The sequence below is a fragment of the Camelus dromedarius genome, chromosome 14, assembly GCF_036321535.1.
Source record: "Camelus dromedarius isolate mCamDro1 chromosome 14, mCamDro1.pat, whole genome shotgun sequence".
Lineage (NCBI taxonomy): Eukaryota > Metazoa > Chordata > Mammalia > Artiodactyla > Camelidae > Camelus > Camelus dromedarius.
In genome coordinates, this window is record NC_087449.1 from 53,369,738 (window position 1) to 53,388,738 (window position 19,001).

General features: G+C 45.3%; 1 protein-coding gene across 1 annotated transcript in view; it reads right to left on the reverse strand.

Moving 5' to 3' along the window:
• MAN1C1 (mannosidase alpha class 1C member 1) overlaps nucleotides 1-19,001 on the reverse strand; it is a 128,264-nt gene that overhangs the window by 79,920 nt on the left and 29,343 nt on the right. The window contains exon 2 of the mRNA XM_010993703.3: nucleotides 3,760-3,856. Coding sequence (XP_010992005.2) covers nucleotides 3,760-3,856 — 97 coding nt within the window. The remainder of the gene's footprint in view (nucleotides 1-3,759; nucleotides 3,857-19,001) is intronic.

Below are 19,001 nucleotides of genomic sequence, written 5' to 3' on the forward strand. Positions count from 1 at the left end.
CATGCTTTTCAGCTGGCTTACTCAGTATCTCCCAGGCCCTAGCAGCAGCACCTTGTACGGGGAAGGAAGCTGGGCCTCTGTGCGCTGAACCCCTGTGCTTTACGGTATTGCTGGCTGCCGTTCTGTGGCTGGTTCCTCTGCCCTCCCCTCCTCAAATGTCCTCTGCAAGTGGCAGACTTGCCTCTGTGACTGAATATGATAAGAGCATCGCCATTGACGGCCAGCCTTGTGCCAGTGAACAGGCTGTGTCCTCTCTGCTCACAGCTGCTAGGGTCTTGGGGGCATTTCTGGACAGGACCTGCTGAGTCAGATTGTGGTAAACAGGAAGCCACTTTAACACCAAATTTCTCAGGACACCAAAACTGGCTTGAGAGGTGCCTCACCTAGAGGTCTTACTTTCAAAGTGAGGACAGATTCAGGGAGGGGCACACAAGTGGCTGGGAGGGGAAATTCAATTTGGTGAAATGCTAAACAGGGAGACCAGGATTTGCATCCAACGTCTTTGCTGCAGCTCCTGTATATCCTGCAAAGCCCGGAACCAGCATGAACTCGTTTCTCTTCCCCATACACAGCCCTCTTGGCCCCGCAGGCCCAGGGAGGAGGCTGCAAGAGCCCATGTCAAACTGATATGCACCAGGATGCAGGAAGCAGCTCAGGGTCCCTCGTACATTGACTCAGCCATGTGGGACAGGGTAGGGACAGCTGCCACCTGACCATGCCCTGCAGGGCCCAGCTTACAGTGAGGTCATTGATGACAGCAGCTGCCAGAGCCCAGGAGTGATGCCGCCCAACAGCCCACGTGAGTGCAGCAAAAGGATGGTGTGACAAGCAGCTCAATTCAGGCCAGTTCATCTCCTATCTTCAAGAACAGTCTGGATTCCAAGCCCCTCATGGTTCCACCCCAAACTAGAACCTCCTCCAGTCTCCTAGAATGTCCTTAAACCCTCCTCTGGGGATGTTCCCATAAGCCTCTGTATCATCAGACCCGTTTGCGGCAACAATAAGCATAGCCACCATCTATGAGAAGGTTCTGTGTGTCAGACAGGCCCTGGGCTGGGGGACTGATGTTTTCATTAGTTCCACTTTATAGAAAACTCAGGCTCAGAGAGAAATGCCTTGCCCAAGGTCACTCAATCAGGAAGCAGTGAAGTTTGAATTTGAACTTGTTGGGCTCCAGGGGACCAGAACCACAGCCAGTGAAGCACTGTTCACATCACTGATTATGACCCCTTCCACTTGTCCCTCTCTCTGACAGCACCTAGACAGACCCCAGAGAGGCCCCGAGGAAGGGTTGACAGTGTATGTTTCAGTAGAGCTGGTGGTTTTGCTGTGCCACTTATCCCTGTATCCCCAGCAGTCAGCACTGAGCATCGCACTAGACAAGCATCCGTTGAGTGAAAGAGTGAGAAAATCAAGAGCAGCTTTTCCCTGCCCAGTGCCTGAGTCCCTACACACTCTCTTTTCCCAGGAGCCAGCCGCCCACTGTGGCTCATTTGCTGGCTGCAGAAGGAAGGCCTCACTGCCAGGACTGATGTAGGCACGGGGTGATGAGGCATCCAGGGCCTTGCCAAGGCTGCTTTTGGGAGACAGACAACCCAAGGCACCTCAGAATCCTCCATGGGCTCACCTGGGCAACTGCCAACCACATTTATTACAATGGAAATCCTAAATCACGCATATATACTTGTTCTGCATGCTCTCATAGCAGCCTGAGTGTGAAAAAAGAAGCAACAGGGGCCCAGAGAGGTCAAGCAACTTGAACTTGGCCACACATGTAGTTCAGGGCAGAATGAGGACTCGGGCCCAGGTCTTATGGCTCAAGGTCCAGGTTTCTTACCATCATTCCAAGCTGCCCACTCTCTGTCAGGCTTAGTGATGGGAATAAGACCAAAAGGTTGAGATTTAAATCAGAGCCCCTGAGGAATTTCACAAAATGGGACTTGGTTCAGCCCAGTTCCTCCCATTAGTGCGCCCCATGAATGGCCCTCGGATGGTCCAACCAACAGCTATGCCTACGCTGGGCAGTTTCAGAAATCAACAGCCTCCCCCCAACCTCCAACAATTCCCTGAATATTTGCAAACTGTATAGAGAGAAGGAGAGAAGCTTCCTTGATTATGTCCCTCATTGACACTAGTAGCCAAAGCTCCAACAACTCTGATGAGAGCCACACCAGCCATCTCTCCCCAGGGCTGATGTGGGTGTTGGAGAAGGTCTATGTTCTAGGCGGGTAAGGCAGTGAGCCTCCGAAATTGGAATCCACCCATTTCATATTTGAAGCTAAAGGAGTATCTATCTTCCTGCCTTCTGTTCCCTCTCTCGGAACCTATCCTAAGACAACACTTTATGAACAAAGATGATAACTGTTGCATTATTTTTAATAGCAAAAATTTACAAATGACCTTTGTCCAACATTAGTGGCATGGCTAAATGAATTATGACATATCCATGCAATAATTGCAACCATTAAAAATATTCTTCATGAAAAAATTTACATGAGTTAGGGAAACACTTATAACAATTAATTTAAAAAAGAAACAATATAATATTGTATATAAAGGAGGGAGGGGAAAGCATACAGAAGATTAAAAGGAAATGAGCCAAGATGTCAACAGAGGCTGCATCTACATGCTAAAACGAGTTATTTTTTTGTCTGCTTTACACTTCTTGATACTTCCTCTTTTCCTCTACGTGCCTATGATAGCCAGGAAAAGAAAAAGCAGCAGCAGCAGCTACCTCAAATCACAACCCCCCACTCAAGAAGAGTGAACTGTCTGAACAGCCAGAAAGGTTATGATGCTGCCTGGTTAGAGGGAGGAAGGTAGGTCCTGTGTCCCTTTTCCATAACACAAATATTCTTACAGGGCCATATGTGTAGGGGGACGTCCCTTGTAAACCTGCTTTCGAAATTTTGCAAGGAATTTTCATCTGACTTAGTTCTTGGGTTCTTACTGTCAGGAGTCTGTGTCTCTAAGTGGTGGGGAATATAGGTGATATATTTCCATCTCCAGACACCCCTGTCTCTCAGAGAAGAAGAAAGCCAGGTGCCTCCAGCATCTTTTCAAAGGAAAGGCCTGCAGAGAGGGGAGCTAGCCATTTGTTCAGGAGTTACATTTGAAATCTGAAGCTGTGCCCACAATAAGGTACTTTGCAGCCTCTCCAGCTGAGAGGGGCTTTGGAGGCTCTGGCTTAGGAGGATCTCACAGCTGCAAAGGGCAGAGATGTCAGCAAGCGAGGCTGCAGATAAAACTTGAGCTGCCAAAACGCAGCAGCACCCGTGTTGCTCCCTAATGTGCGAATGTCTGTCTACAAGCCAGTCAGCGGGAGATACCCTCCCAAGACCCTAAATGCACTGTGTGTGCCCACCTCGTTAAAAATGTGTTTGGTTTCTCTAGGGAAACAGCTAAGATCACTTTACAGGCACTTGGAAGAGTGGATTTAAGCCCAATCCTCTGTGTCCTTCAAAACTATAAACCTCTGTGGAAACAAGTGTCCATCACTTACCATCCCCCCTCACATTTCCAAGATTTTTTGCTCTGAAAATGAACAAAAGGTGCATACAGACAAGCGTATAAAGTAAGGGGGAAGTGTGTGGGTTCCCCCCAAATCTAGAAGGCTCAGAAGCCTACACAGCCCCACAGGAACTCAAGCTTGGGACCCCCAGGTCTGGAGAAATAGGGAGACAGCTCAGGAGGTGAAAAGCCAAAACTAAAATCCCCTGCTCGGCCCCCAGGGCAGAGGTCTCCCCGACATCCACTCACCGAACATGCTGCCCTCGTAGCCGTCTTTTGTGAGGGGCCGGAGCTCGTTCTTCCCCATCGCGTAACGCTTGTAGCTCTGCCAGGCAAACTGCATCATCTGCGAGAGAATGGGAAACAGCAAACCTGAGCACGGTGACTCCCAGCAACGCTCTTTGCGACAGGACTTGAGACCACGTTTAGAAAACAATCTTCCACATTAAGAAAGATGGCTTCCTCTCACCATAATTTCACTCATAATTACAGCTGCCTGGAAGGCCATTCTCCTCAGACAAGCCCACACATCCAGTGCCTACCCATAGATTCCTTAGAGAAGACACAAAAAGCACTAAATATATTCCAGCCATCGGTCAGTGCCAAAGTGAAAAGCCACCTCTTTCAGGAAGCCTTCCAGTGACTGGACCTCCAGGGACCCTCTGAAGGGAAGGAAATGGACTTCACCGAGTGAGGCCTGTTAGAATCTGATAGAATAATCCCCCTGAGCTAGGGATTGTTAACTCAATTTTATAGATAAGGAGACAAGTCAAGACATAAGGTAACTTGCTCAGGGTTACCCAGTGAGTCAGTGAGAATGCTGGGAATTGAACACATGCCCTCTGGCTCCAAAGCCTTAGGTCTGTCCCACAAAGTCACTGCATGAGTCTCTCTGAACTCCTCCAACACTTGGCTTGACCTACCCTGGCTTTCCCAGGCCTCCTAGCACCCCAGTTGGTCACTGTCAGTTTTTGTTTCCCTGGCTCTGGACCATAAGCTCCTTGAAGCCAGAAACTACACTTTCCTTGCCTCAGTTTCCCCAAAGCTCCCAGCATAGGGCTTAGCAAAGAGTATTTGGGGGCTCTGTCATGAGTGCATGCATGAGTTCTTATTACATTAAGGCAACTATGTCAGCCCCTTAGGAGCATCATGCAAGCACCTTGGTCCCCTGCTGCACTGAGCACTGAAGGCTGGAGGAATGCGGGTAATAATCCGTCCTTAGTCCTGTTTCCTCGCCCTGCCAGGGTTTCTCTTTTGCCTTTGATGGCAGGGTGCAAAAGGAGGACAGCAGAGCAAGGCTGTGGGGTGACCCTGGGGCAGAGGCAGGAGCCAGCCCAGGCAGTGGAGGCGCAGCTGAGGGACAGGGAAGTGGGAGGCAGCCTGCGGTAGTGGAAAGAACTCGGGCTTCGGTGCCAGAGAGGCTTGGGTTCTAATCCTACCTCCACCACTGTCTCTTTGACTTTAGCAAGTGACTAAATATCTCTGAGATGCTTCCTCTTTGAGATGGGAATAACAAGGCTTGCTTTGCCACAGCCCTAAAAAGTTTAAATGAGAGAAAGTAGCTGGAAATGCCAAGTTTCCGACCTGACACAGCAGTGATTGACAAACGCTAGTCTTCTTCCCTCCTCGGCCTTTAAAGTCTAGTTCTCTGAGCCTCATCTGTTCACCCCTCCTTTCATCCATCTTATTAGTTCTCAGACTTTGGCATGCATCAGAATCATCTGGAGAGCTTTTTAAAACACCGTTGGGCCCTTTGAGTTTCTGATTCAGCAGGTGTGGGCTGGGGCCTGAGAATTTGCCTTTCTAACGGGTTCCCACGTGGTCCATGGGCCACATCTGAGAAACACTCATCTATCAGAAGTGTTTCTTTCTGTCATCTCACTTCCAGACACTGTCTGGAATCCCTTTGCTTTTCTCCTTCCATCTCCCAGCCCACCTTCCTGCCTCAGCTCCATCTTTCTGGACACTGCCATCTGCGTTCTCCATGCCCTGCCACTCCTGGTGCCAAGGCCGAGAAGCCATCTCTTCCAGGCACATCTGGACAGTAACTATTGCCATGTTCACCACTGCAGCCCAAATGCACAGACCAGGAGGGCAGACCTACAGGTCTACGGCCTGGGCTCTCCATGAAATGGCAGAATAATCTAGTACCATCTCTCCATTTCACAGATGATGAAACTGAGGCTCAGAGATGGACAGTGGTCAGAGTGGCACAGCCAGCAGGGCTGGAATACAGCCCTTTCGACTCCCAGGCTAGCAGACCCCTCCTCCACGCTAGGCTTGATGTGTGGCTTCCCATGAGACACACGTGCAAATGTCATGGTAATGCATGCCAAGCACTTGGCACAGGCTTCGAGTCCTGGTTCCATTCCTCTGTTATTTTCTACTTATCTTGAATTGGCAATAACAGAAACTAATTGCCGGGTGTGAGCACTTAAGGGAGACTGGCCTCTTCCCTGGGTCTCTCTTATCTGGGGGGCCCCTTGATTAAGTCAATGTGAGGGAGGTGGCTGGGTAGAAGAGCAGCAGGAGGCTGTTAAAACACAAATGGCAGCAGGAAAGCAGAAGCAGAGGTCTGGAGGGGGAGGACTGCACCCTACCCTCTAGTCCCTCCTGCTTGAGAGAGAGAGAGAGGGGAGAGAAGTGGGTGTACAGGAGTAATTAAGAGAATCATAGGTATCTACATGTTCTCAAAGGAACTGTCACGGCAGGGGCGTGGGGGTATTTGGAACACAGCCCGTTCTCACCGTCATCCACATCAATGGAGGGAAATGCAGGCACAAATAATCCCTGTGTCACTTGGGAAAGGATTCAGAAGGCAACCAGAGCTACTTTCAAAACACACACACACACGAGCACAAAGATACACAGGCCCTCAAACGCTAGTTCTTATGTCTCCACCTTGGTCACAAGCCCAGGTGCTGGATGAACAGGGGTGATGCGGAAAGGCTCCAGCCAGGCAGTCCTTACTTCTCTTCCTAATCCTAATGTACTGGGTGTCCTGTCCAGCGCTCAGCCGCAGTTTGGGCTACAGCCATGGTGGGAGTGCTCCTTCGGCCCACACCCTCCACTTCCCTGCCAACTGCTTATCTGCCTTCAGATCCCAGCTGAAAAGGCACTTTTGCAGGGAGGCCTCCTCCCCAGCTAAGCCTAAGTCAGGCCCCTACTCCGATCCTGCATTCCTGATGTCAAGTCCCACATCAGCCTGCAGTTATGCTTTTATTATGCATCTATTTGGTTAGTGCCCCCACCCCCATTCACTGCTGCATGCCCTGCAACTCAACCACGGACTGGCAAATAATAGGTGCTCATTAAATATCTGCTGAATGAATGTAAGAACAAATAAGAAAATTGGCTCTGGAGCTTAGCACAACCCTGGGAGACTCATGGGAGCCATATATGTCACAGGTAAAATAGGCAATGGGTGGGGGGAGGGGGGCTTCTGAGCAATGTAGGTGCTCAGACAAAGGTAAGCGAGTGTCTCAAGGGACATTTCATGGGCACCAAGTGTCCTGATGGACAGGTAGGACTATGAGGGACACAAAAAGAGGCCGACAAACAGAAAGGCTAATCTCACTCTACATGTCTTGGGCAACCCCTGGATTTGGCTTTAGAGACGCAGAGTCCCTGGCTTCATGCTTAGGCAGTTCTAAGACCTCAGAGGTCACCCAGGTCACCTCCTGCCCCACGCAAGTTCCTTAATAAAAGACTAAGTAACCTCTCTTTGAATACCCTCAGTGATGACAGCCCATTCAATTGTGGTGTTCCACAAAGTTCTGCCTTACTCAACCCAAATCTGCTTTTCCCTACGGGCTGTGGGGAAGACAGCTCATGTGCTTCCACCAGAGATCTTCACGCAGGGGAGCCCACTCTCAAGTCACCTTCGGCTGCCTGTTGGCTGGCTGAACAGCCCAGAGCCTTCAATGTTCCCCCAGTGGCAGAGCTCTGAGTTCCTCGAAACTGCAGGTGCACATCATCATGGTTTTCACCCATTTATTATGGTTGGCTGTACTTTTGGTAACTAGAAGAAACCAAAATGCAAAGTGGAACCAAAGCGGTTCAGTTACATCTGAACCAGATTCTGTGGGTGTGGACTTGCCATTTGTCCCTAATAATTCCTTCTCCTTGGACATGGATACCATTTCATGCTGTCAGGATCTTTCTGGAACCAGATCTTATCATTCAATGTGTGTGTGTCTGCCTGTTTTGGGTATTCTGCCTGCTTTGATGGGACCGCCATCTGTGTCTCCCTCCCAAGTTTTGGACAGAAACATTAAATAGCTGGGCTGGGAACAGAGCTGGAGATATAGCAGCAGGAACCCCTCTGCTGGATCCAGCACTGCTCTGAGTGTCATCTGTTAGCAAGTGAGGAATCTGCCAATCAGTCCAAGCCCCGAGTCTCCATTTTTGTATATAAAGATATTGTAAAGGATAGGACTGAAATACAAGAACACTCTGCCCCAATAAAGCTAGTACAGAGGAAATAGACTGCTTTTTTCTTTTTTCTTTTCTTTTCTTTTTTAAAGAAAAATCAGGGGTTAGACTGGCATGATTTGTTCTTAGAGAACCGATTTTGGCTCCTATGGATCATCATTTTTGGTTCTAAATGCTTGCAAATTATTAACTTAGAAACCAATCAGTCCCACTAGGATGGCTGTAATAAAAAAGATGGACAATAACAAGTGTTGGCCAAGATGTGGAGAAATTGGAAGCGTCATCAATTGCTGGTGGAAATAAAGATGGTGCATTTGCTTTGGAAAACAGTTTGGCATAAAAAGTTAAATATGGAGTTGCCATGTGACCCAGCAATTCCACTCGTAGGTGTACACCTGTGCTGAAAAGAGTTAACATAGCAGGCCTGAGACTTCTATGCTTAGAAGGGCTCTGCTTGCAAGTTTGGCCCTTGGCTGGCGTCTGGGAACTTGGATTTAGTGAGTGTTCTCACCATTCTCTGGCTGGTAAGGGTCGTTAACTGTACTGAGACTGTTTGTACAAACAATGTGGCATATGCTGAACACCTGCTTTCCTTCTGGCAGTCTGGAATTTTGGTTCATGTTAACCAGAGGGTACTCACATGACCAGCCCCCAATAAAACCTTGGGCACTGAGTCTCTAATGAGCTTCCCTGGTGGACAATGTCTCACATGTGTCATCACAACTCAGTGCTGGAGGAATTTAGTGTGTCCTGTGTGACTCCATTGGGAGAGGACTCTTAGAAGCTGCACCTGGTTTCCTCTGGGCTTCTCTGTATGCACTTTCCCCCTTTAGTGATTTTATTTTGTGTCCTGTCACTGTGGTAAATCACAGCCAGGAGCAGGACTATGTGCTGAGCCCTGTGAGCCCTCCCAGTGAATCACTGAACCTAGTGGTGGCACCCCAGCACATACCCAAGAAAGTTAAAAACATATGTCTACACAAAAAGTTGCACATGAATGTGCAAAGCAGCACTATTTGCAATAGCCAAAAGGTGGAAACAACCCAAATGTCCATTGACTAATGAAGGAATCAACAAAAAGTGGTAAATATGTACAATGGAGTATCATTCAGCTATAAAAAAGAATGCAGTGCTGATACACACTACAACCTGGATGAACTTTGAAAACGCTGTGCTTAGTGAAAGAAGCCAGATACAAGAGGCTACATAGCATGTGATGCTATTTGTATGAAATGTCCAGAATAGGCAAATTCATGCTGGCAGAAAGTAGATTAGTGATCACCAGGGTCTGGGGAAAAGGACATGGAGAATGCTAATGGGTATGGGGCCTTTTGAGGGTGATGCAAATGTTCTAAAATTGATTGTGATGATAACTGTACAACTCTGGGTCTATACAAAAGACCACTAGATTTTATACTTTAAAAAGGTGAATTTTATCATATGTGAATTATAACTCAATGAAGCTATTATTAATTTATATTTTTTAAAACTATTAATGGGGACAAATGGATACCCTATGCCTTTTGAAATAACACACTGAGAAGGACACACCATCATTTCAGTAGTATTCCTGCCAAAAATGCAAACCTGAACCAAATCATGAGGAAAGATCAGACAAACCCAAATTGAAGAACAAGCTACTTTACTCTTCAAAAACATTAAGGTCGTTAAAGAAAAGGAAAGACTGAGGAACTGCTACAGAATGAAGGAGACTACAGAGACACGAACTAAATGCAATACAGGATCCGGACGTGCTCCTGGAGCAGAAATAACAACAACAATTACTCATTATTATTACTACTACTATAAAAGATAATTGTCAACATAACTGACAAGATGTGAGTGAGGTATAGGGATCATATAGTACTGTATCAACCTTAATTTTCTGGTTTTACTGTGGTTATGCAGAAAAGTAGAACCAACCTTTTGGAAATACACAATGAAATGTTTAGGAGTAAGGGGCATTATGTTTACAACTTTACTCTCAAATGGTTCAGAAACCAATGTGTGGGGTTGGGGGGCGGAGAGAGAGAGAGAAAGAGAGAGAATGCACAAAGTAAACAGGGTAAAACGCTAACATTTGAGGAATCTGGGTGAAGAGTAAATTTGAATCTTTGTAGTATTTTTTGCAACTTTTATACAAGCCTGAAATTCTTTAGAAAAAAAAAAAGTATTAAGGAACTTTGCTGGAGGTTGATGTCTTTTCACCCAGATTTATACATGAAAGAATTCTGCTTTCCTCCACTTTTATAAGTTATGACAGAATGTACTTGTTGCCAGTCCCCGTGTGGCTCCTCTTACCCCTCAGTGCCTCAAAAGCCCTCCTGGGCTTTCATCCCCTCACCAAGCCTGTCCCACCCACTCTGGTCAGAGGATGGAGCAAATGAGGAACTAGCAATTTGGGTTTCTCTTTTTATATTTATATTACCATGTTCAAATGAAGTGCCCATCCTTACTCTGTTCTTCCTGCTCCAGAAATAAAATAAAAGGCACCTTTTGTGGTTCTAAACATTTTCCAGAAGTCCCAGCTCAATCCAGACTTAAGCCTAAGCCCTTTTCTCACACCTCTGGGTCACTCCTTTTACTTGAGCTCAGTTCTGTACCCCTACTTCCCTCTTCTGCCCACATCCTTTCCAATAGTTTTAAAAAGTAAGGTTGTTCGATGCATGGATGGATGGATCGATTTACCTATCTTTCTTTCTTTCTTTTAATGTATCCAAGGTATAGAATCTCACTGCAGAAAAGCAGAGAGAAAGAAAACAATCACCCATCATTCATATATAATAACTACCATTCCCACTTTGGTGTCTCTCTTCCCATTTTTTTCATTTATCTTTGCTTCTCCCAGTGATGATGATATAAACATTTTCCATTTTATTACAAAGGCTTTGTAAACATCATTTTAGATAGCTATATCATAGCCTGGCAAGTAGGTTCAGCATCATTCACTTAATCTGCCTCCCGTATAATTGAACATGTCAGTGATTTCTATTTGAGGGCTGCTGTAAATAATGCCATAATGAACATCTTTGTGCACACTCTTTTTCTATATTTCAAGTAAGTTCCTGAGGCCAGTGCCTCTAAGAAATTTCTAGGAATAAAGTAAATGTTATTAATGGGTATGTTTCCTTTAAAAGATTAAATTCATGTTACGAAGTGAAAGAAGCCAATCTGGGAAGGTTCTGCAACTGTCTGATTCCAACTGTACGGTGTTCTGGGAAAGGCAAAACTACAGAGACTAAAAGATCATTGGCTGTCAGAGGTTAGAGGGGAAGGAGCAATGAATGAGGTGCAGCAAGGAGCATTTTTAGGGTCACTAAGATAGACTACTCTGTATGATGCTGTGATGGTGGACACGTGTCTGTACATCTGTCCAAACCCACAGACACTTTGTTTTGCCCACCACTGTGCAAAACTTGGTGACTAGTAAAGTATATAACAATTTATGACAACACATAAAGTAGTTCACTTGAGAAGATAAAACTAACATCATGAACGATCACTGCTCACATTTGTACAACTCTTTGCACACTTTCTCTCATAGATGTTGTTCCCCTTTAGAAATAATCATGCTAAAGTATGAGATGTAAAGTATGAAACAGATATTAAAAATTGTGTTTCCAAATGTTCAGTAATATAAACTAAATATCACTATATGAGATACAAAAATGCTCATTATATAATATTAATTGGAAAAGCATGATACCAAATTGTATACTATGAAGATATTGGACTATGTATGAGTATTTTAAAAGGAAAAAAAAAGACTGGAAGGAAAAACACAAAAATGCTGACAATGGTTATGTTGGATAGTGAGAAGCTTAGTGGTTATTTTTCTCTTATTATTGACCTATGTTTTCTGGATTTTCTGTAATGAATATCTAGAAAGTTTGTAAGGTGAAAATTGGAGATTGTTAAAATGAAAAACATAAGGACCAAATGATATGGTGCTACGCGTAAGTCAAAAGGGAGCATGTGGGTGGTTGGCCGTGGGTTGGAAGGAAGGAGCGGGTTTTGATAGAGGAGGCCTTCACAGCTGGGAGTCAGAGAGGAGGCCAACCAGCAAGAGAAACAACATAAATAGAAGCAGAGAGCCAGAATCTCAGAGTCAAACATGATTTAGCACCAGAGACATTATCTATTTCCAAAGCCACTTTTTACAAGAACTGTGTGAGACCAGACAGGGGAAATGATTTGCCATCGTCTGGATGCAAAAGTTAGCACAGGGATGGTAGTGCTTCCAAAAACATGGGCCAGGACAGTGAAGCCGCAGATGGGGGTAGGGGCAGCCTGAGATATGGCAAGAGAAATCTGGGACAGACTCAAGAATGTGGCTGTTAAGAATCAAGAGCTATGAGAAATAAACACCAAAAGAAATTATACCTCTGCCCTCACTGGGTTCTAGAAATACACACCAAGCCATGATTATTTGTATGTGTTTGTGTGTGTGTGTGTGTGCATGTGTATGCATGCATGTCCATGCTAGAGACAGAAGGAGTTCTGGATGGTCTCTGGAAGCCCCTCCCTTCCAGCAGTCTATGATTTATAGATTCAAAGAACACCTAATAATAGACCACAAAGCCTTCCCTTCGCCGAGTTCTGCAGAGGCAGGAAACAAAGCCCCAGTGAAAGAGAGACAGGCAGAGCAATCGGAGATGAATCCTAAGACACCTCTTTAGTTCTTTCACAAACAAAAGCTGTTCTTGTCCACCTGAACAAATTACAGTGACATGAAATCTTAAAATGAAAAATATTTACCAGTTTGAGGCAAACATTATTATTTTGTTTAAGATGTTCCTTCTACCTGTCTCAGAGCTCTCCTAGAGCTAGAATCCTCTCCTGCAGAAAAGCAACTAAAATCCACTGCATCACCAGGGCACAGATGCCCACCCCAGGCTAAGGAGCCCCAGAGCGATGGAACCAAGAGAGAAAGGAGACATTTGGGGAGAGAAGGAAATGGGAATGCCAGCACACTGCCTCAAGAGTGGGAAACTGAATAGAAAGTTTGCCTTGGAAAGTTCTTGGGCAGCAACTGGGGAGGAAGGAGCGATCACTGAAACAGGGAGACATTCTCCCTGCCTTTTTAAATAAAATATGCACACAGACAGGATCAGGTCTGGCAATGACCCAGAACCACATTTGCAACATCTCAAAACTGCCAAGAAGGGAAATGGATTTTCCCAGTCATTAAAGACAAGCACTCACACTGTGACTTGCAGCCTTAGTGGCATCTCCCAGTGGCGACACCTGTCCCATCTGCAGGGGCTAAACGGGAAAGGGCTTGGTCTCTAATGATACCTGGATCTAATAACCACACAGATTAAGAGATTAGAATGTTGGGTTGATTTCTTTTCCCTTCACATTCAGCACAGCCCAGATAAACAGCTGACAGCTCATTACCTAGAAACCATCCATGTTAGATTTCTCAATCCACCCCATCTTTTGGTGCCCCACAAAATGATCTGATTGGCAATTGCTGATGAGACATCTGTGAACATATAATCCCTGGTCTATAGTTCAAAAGCTGGATGCAGGATGGGGTTTGGTTGCGTTGAGGGGTTGGAGGGTGGGTTGGGAGTAGATGGAGACATGCTGTCTCCAACCCTCTCACTTCTGGGTTTGCTTGAGCTATTGAAGGGCAAATGTAGGAAGCGAAAATGTGATATGACTTCCTACCTATCTGAGGTCCAGACAGCAATCCCACACCCTGCCCACAGGACCCAGGTTTGAGCAGTCTCAGAAATCTCACCCCATCTGTAGCTCTTCTAAGGCACTGTAGCTGCGGGTCCTGGAGGCAGACAGACCCTTGCTATTCAAAGTGTGGTCCAGGGACCAGCCATTGGCATATGCATGCAGGGAGCATGTTAAGAATGTAGCATCCTGGGCCCCACCCCAGACCTGCCAAATCATAGCCAGTATTTTAACAAAATCCCCAGATGATCCAAATATACAGTAAAGTTTGAGATGCTGCTATAGGGCTCTGCCACCTGCTGGCTGTGTGGCCTTGAGTGAGTGACTTAACCTCTCTGAGTCTCAGTTTCCTCATCTGTAAACGGATATGAGTATTTAATCCTTATAATAACCCTGAGAGTAAGTAAGATAACACACGTAGGGTACTTAGCACAGCAGCTGGTACATAATGTGTGCCCAATAAAAAGCAGCCACAGAATGATTGCTACCCTGTTAATTTACCTACTAAATATCTCTCCATCCACTTCTCTCTGCACCACCACTCTAACCCACACCCCTCCCATCTCTCCATGGGACTCTTGCAGTAGCCTCCTGACTGGCCTAGAGGAGTCCTCTCTGGCCTCGTACACTGTTCTCCATATGTAGCCAGGGGGATTATCCAAAGTGCAAATTTATTCATATCTCTGCCCTACCCTCAACACACACAAACACTTCCATCAGGTATAAAGATCAAACTCAATAAGGCCCATCAAGCCCTGTAGAGTCCCACATACTTATGCCTCCAGCTTCAGATTATCTTACCAGTCTCTGCCCAGCCATACGAGCTTTCTTTCTCAGTTCCTCAAAGAACTGTGCCTCCTCCTGCCACAGGGCCTTTGCACATGATAATCTCTCTCCTTGGGTCACTCCTCCCTCCACTTTTTGCTTGATAAACTCCATGCATCTTTCAGATCGCAGCTTAGTTGCCATGTCCCAGTGAAGCCTGACCACCCAGTCAGGATCATGTTGAATCCTCCTATTATAGAAGACTATTAAAATCAGAACTTTACATTCATTGTGTGATTGGTTGATTAATATCTCTTCCCCCTGCCCACCAGAACGCAGGCTCCATTTGCTCACTAGTGCTCCCCAGCACCTAGAAGAGTGCCCAGCACATAGAGGTCCTCCATAAATGTATGCTGAATAAATATCTAAGGATGATGACAACACAGCAGGGGCTCCCCTGGGCTGCTCGTGTTGTGAGGACCATGGGAAAGGAGGATGTGTGGAACAGAAACACCTACTGCCTGGTTATTTTGCCTCAACAAGGATATACAAAGACTCAACAAGGGAACAGCTCCAACTATGAAGCCATAAAGGATAGCAAGAATGGGTGAGATACTTTTCCATTGGATACCTTTTTTATCTTGGTGCAGAGTCTGCTGATGGAGTAGGTCACAAGTAAATCTGAGCTCTGCACTGCACTGAGATTGGTTCCCTGATTGCAAAGGATCTTCCCTACTCATCTATTCTATCATAGACAGGACATCGGAGTAGGGGCAGGGAGACGGGGAGTTTGGGACAAAGATGAATAACAGTAGGGAAGATCTCAGTGCATCTGAGTGAAATTTCAAGGGAAAATGGTTCAACAAGGCCATTTTGAAGAAATTTAGAGTAAAAACCACCCACCTATATGCAGGTAGCTCTATCATTTCCAAAGTGCTTTTCCTTCCTGACTAGAGCCTGTGGTCACCTGTAAGTGGGGCACGGTGCCATCATCACCCCCATTTTACAGGAAAATGCATACGTTTACAGAACATATAGTATTTACCTCAGCTCTGGGAAGCCCTCTCGAGGAGGAAGTAAGGCTTAGTAGTTAAGAGCCTGGCTTTGGATACCAGCTCTCCCCAGTTGTGTGTCCTTAGACAAGATACTTAACCTTTCTGTGCCTCGATTATCTAATTTGTTTAAAAATAACAATACTGTTTTATTATGCTTATCCAGTGTTTTCCATGGGTCATCAGTACTTTACATATATATTAACTCTTTCATTTTCACAATAATTTTATAAGATTAGTGTATCACTACTCTAATTCTCATATGAAGAAGCTGAGGCACATACCCAAATGTCACAGCAGGTAAGGGGCAGAGCCAGGATTTGAACCCAGGCAGTCTATGCTCTTGGCCACAAGGCTTAGAGAATGAGCCAGTATTTCTTGAGCACCTCCATGTACCAGCTCCTGTGCCAGATATTATCTTACACTTTACCTCATTTAATCCTCCACTGCTGCTCCAGGAAGCAGGTGTTATGCCCATTTTATAGCTGAGAAAACAGGCTCAGAAAGGTTCAGTAATTATTCCAAGGACACACAGCCAATAAGTAGAGGGTTTGGGTTCAAACCTAGGTCTGATTCCAACCTTTGCCTCTCTTTGTTCTTTTCTCAACCTCCCGTCACCTGACATCCATTTAAAAAATATGAATTGAGTATCTACTAGGTACCCCCTGTCCTGGTACATGCAGTAGTAGACAAGAAGGCAAGGTTCCTGCCCTCACTGCTCCTGAACCCTAGTGTGGGGAGATGGATGATAAAGAAACAAATATGCAGGGTAATTTCAAATAGTGATAAGCACTATGAAGAAAAACCAAGGAAGGTAAGGGGGAAGAAGATGGCTGAGTGGGTAGAGGTGGCCAAGGAAGGCCTCCAAGATGATAATTGAACTGAGATCTTAATTAGTATGTGAAGAAAAAAAAAATCTCCTTCTGTTTCCCACGTGTAGCCCAAGAAATGCATTTGACTTTTCTCTTTATTCCTCCTAGGCCCCCATCAGCTGAGGTTCCAAAGTACATATTTTCTGTTTTTTGGCAAGAAAGGCTTGCAAAACCTACTGATAAGGTTACCCGTTTACACCAGGAGAGAGAATTTCAAAGCAGTAAACAGACCTGCTCAGCCTTACAAACACCATATAAAATGACTCAGGTCCTGGAGCTCATTCATCCTACAAAGCCAAGGAGCTGCCACCCCATAAGCATTCCTTGGATTTGCATTAATCAGACAGCTCATTTCTTTTCATTTTTCTAGGTCTGCGATGATGGCTGATGTGCGGTGGCACTTCTGGATTCATAATAAGGGGTTGGTGGTGTTTTCTCACTCCTACAAGACTAAATTTCATGGGACCTTTAGGACATCTTCCTTGACAGTGCTGAGCTCAAGTGCTGTGTTCTTGAAAGGACTATAAAAGATAACCTAATCACACAGGAGAGAGTAAAACATCAAGAAATTTGATTTCAAAACCCTGGAACAGAATACCAAAGAATAATTAACTATGAAAACCAACCGGCTCTAATCTTGATGAACTAATGGGACACACTAGGAAAGAGAGAGAAAACTCAGATCCTCAAGTTTCACAGGTTTTTGAATTGTTGGAATGATCAGAATCAAAGCTCATGCAGGCCTTCAGCTGGCTTGACTTTGAGCCTTCTCCTCCCACCTCCCTCAAATCCACACACCCTACTCCCAAGTAACCTGAGGCACCTGTCCCAGCTCTGCTGCTCTGGCTTCTAATAAAAGCAGAATTTTCTCTTTCTTGGCTGCCTACAGATCTGGGCTTCCTGCTGGGGCCTGTAAACCTGCTGCAGGAAGGGGGCAGCTCCTGCGGAGCTGGCAAAACAGACCCTTTCACAGAAGGGAGACAAATGGACTGACGGCCAGTGACGGGTGATTCGATAAAACCTTCATAAAATTCTTCTTCCCTGTATTTGCTTTTGAGATACAACTCTGGGTGATGGTGGCTCCCAGGGGGCTCTTTCATAAATCTCAAAGACAAGCCCTTTCAGACGTTCCCTACAAAAGAAAGGGCTTGGTGAGATTTCTGTCACCAACAGCCGTATATTCTGAATAAAGGAGAAAACCGTCATGTTTTCCCAATTTTGAGCATGGTGGCTGAAAAAAACATTGCATAAAAAGATCTGAGTTCAGCTGGCAGGCGGGGGGACCAAGGTGAGGGTTTACTCTAGCTGCTGTTATTAAAATAACACCCAGTCTTGGGTGCCTTTCCTAAGGAGGATGGCTTCTATTCAAACTGCTGACCCAAGAAGCTGCTCTTTTTGTCTTTATTTTTCTGTTTTTTTTCCATTTATGGACCGGAGAAAGATGTGATAACCATTCACTCTCAGATCTGACTCCAGGCCCGGCTGGTACGATTTAAAATGAATAAAAGGGATGAGCCTCATTAGCTGGAATTCAATGGCCCCCCTTATAGATGTGAAGTCACTAAGTGGGAAAGCTTCATTCGATGGTGATGAAAAGGGGGTCAGGGATGGAAAGGATGCAAAAAAGAAACTGCAAATGCACCGAATTTCCTGAGTGATTAGCTATGGCTATTTAAACCATTAAAAGTTTAAACCCTCTTGAGGTCAGGGAAAAAACTAGTGGAGAATCAGAGGTACATTTCCTCTCTTCCTAGGATAAATCCAGCACAATTTTAAAATGCAAAGCATCTCTAAACAGCGATTTGATTAGGTTTTTTTTTTTCCAGCTAGGCTATGATAATTAGCAAATGCCTGGGAGATGAGATTTAAATATGTCAATCAGTCCATCTCAAGAGTTTAGCACGAACAATGTGGAATGTAATTATCTTTAAGCGATAACCACTTTGGTGGGGTTATAGCCTTAACTAGAGATCTGAAACCCAATAGATGACCTCTCCCCATGCCCAGAGCAGCTGCTTTCCCACTTGAAAAAAAAATTGCAATGCCAAGTGTTATCTGAAAATTCTGCCAGTGTGACCTTTAAAGAGAATGATTTTGAGTACTTTAAGTGATAACTCTGCCACTATTTCTCCCACTAATGGGGCATTTTCAAAACCAGCAGGGTGATGAAGATAACCTGACTTCACAGAGGTACAAACAGACTTTACCTGCATGATCTAATGCACCATTTTCTCCATCAGTGATCACTTCTTAGGTTGGAAATCATCAAAAACCTAAAAATTCACAACTTCTGGGTTCTTGTGCAGTCTGTATGGACGTGCAAAGTGGGTCCTGCAGTAGAGATTGGTCTGTAATGGGACAGAACGTTACCCAAAAGAGGAGAGGAGAATGCAGTTAACCATTTAGGAGCGTTTTTCTGTCTTGCTACTGGGTAACGTTGCATTGTGAACTACTCTGGTTAAAATGAAGTCTTTTCAAAGACTCAGGCTCTCGTCACACTGGGTCCATTTTTCACCCCACAGGCTGGGCTCGACTATCTCTCAAAATAGCTTTTTAGACTATTGTGATGATAAAATGGCTAAGAGTGAGGAAGGTTTCACTTCTTTAGCCTGTAACTACAGAAACATGCATGTCTTGGGCACAAAGAGACATTACCAGGCAACATGACAAAAATGAA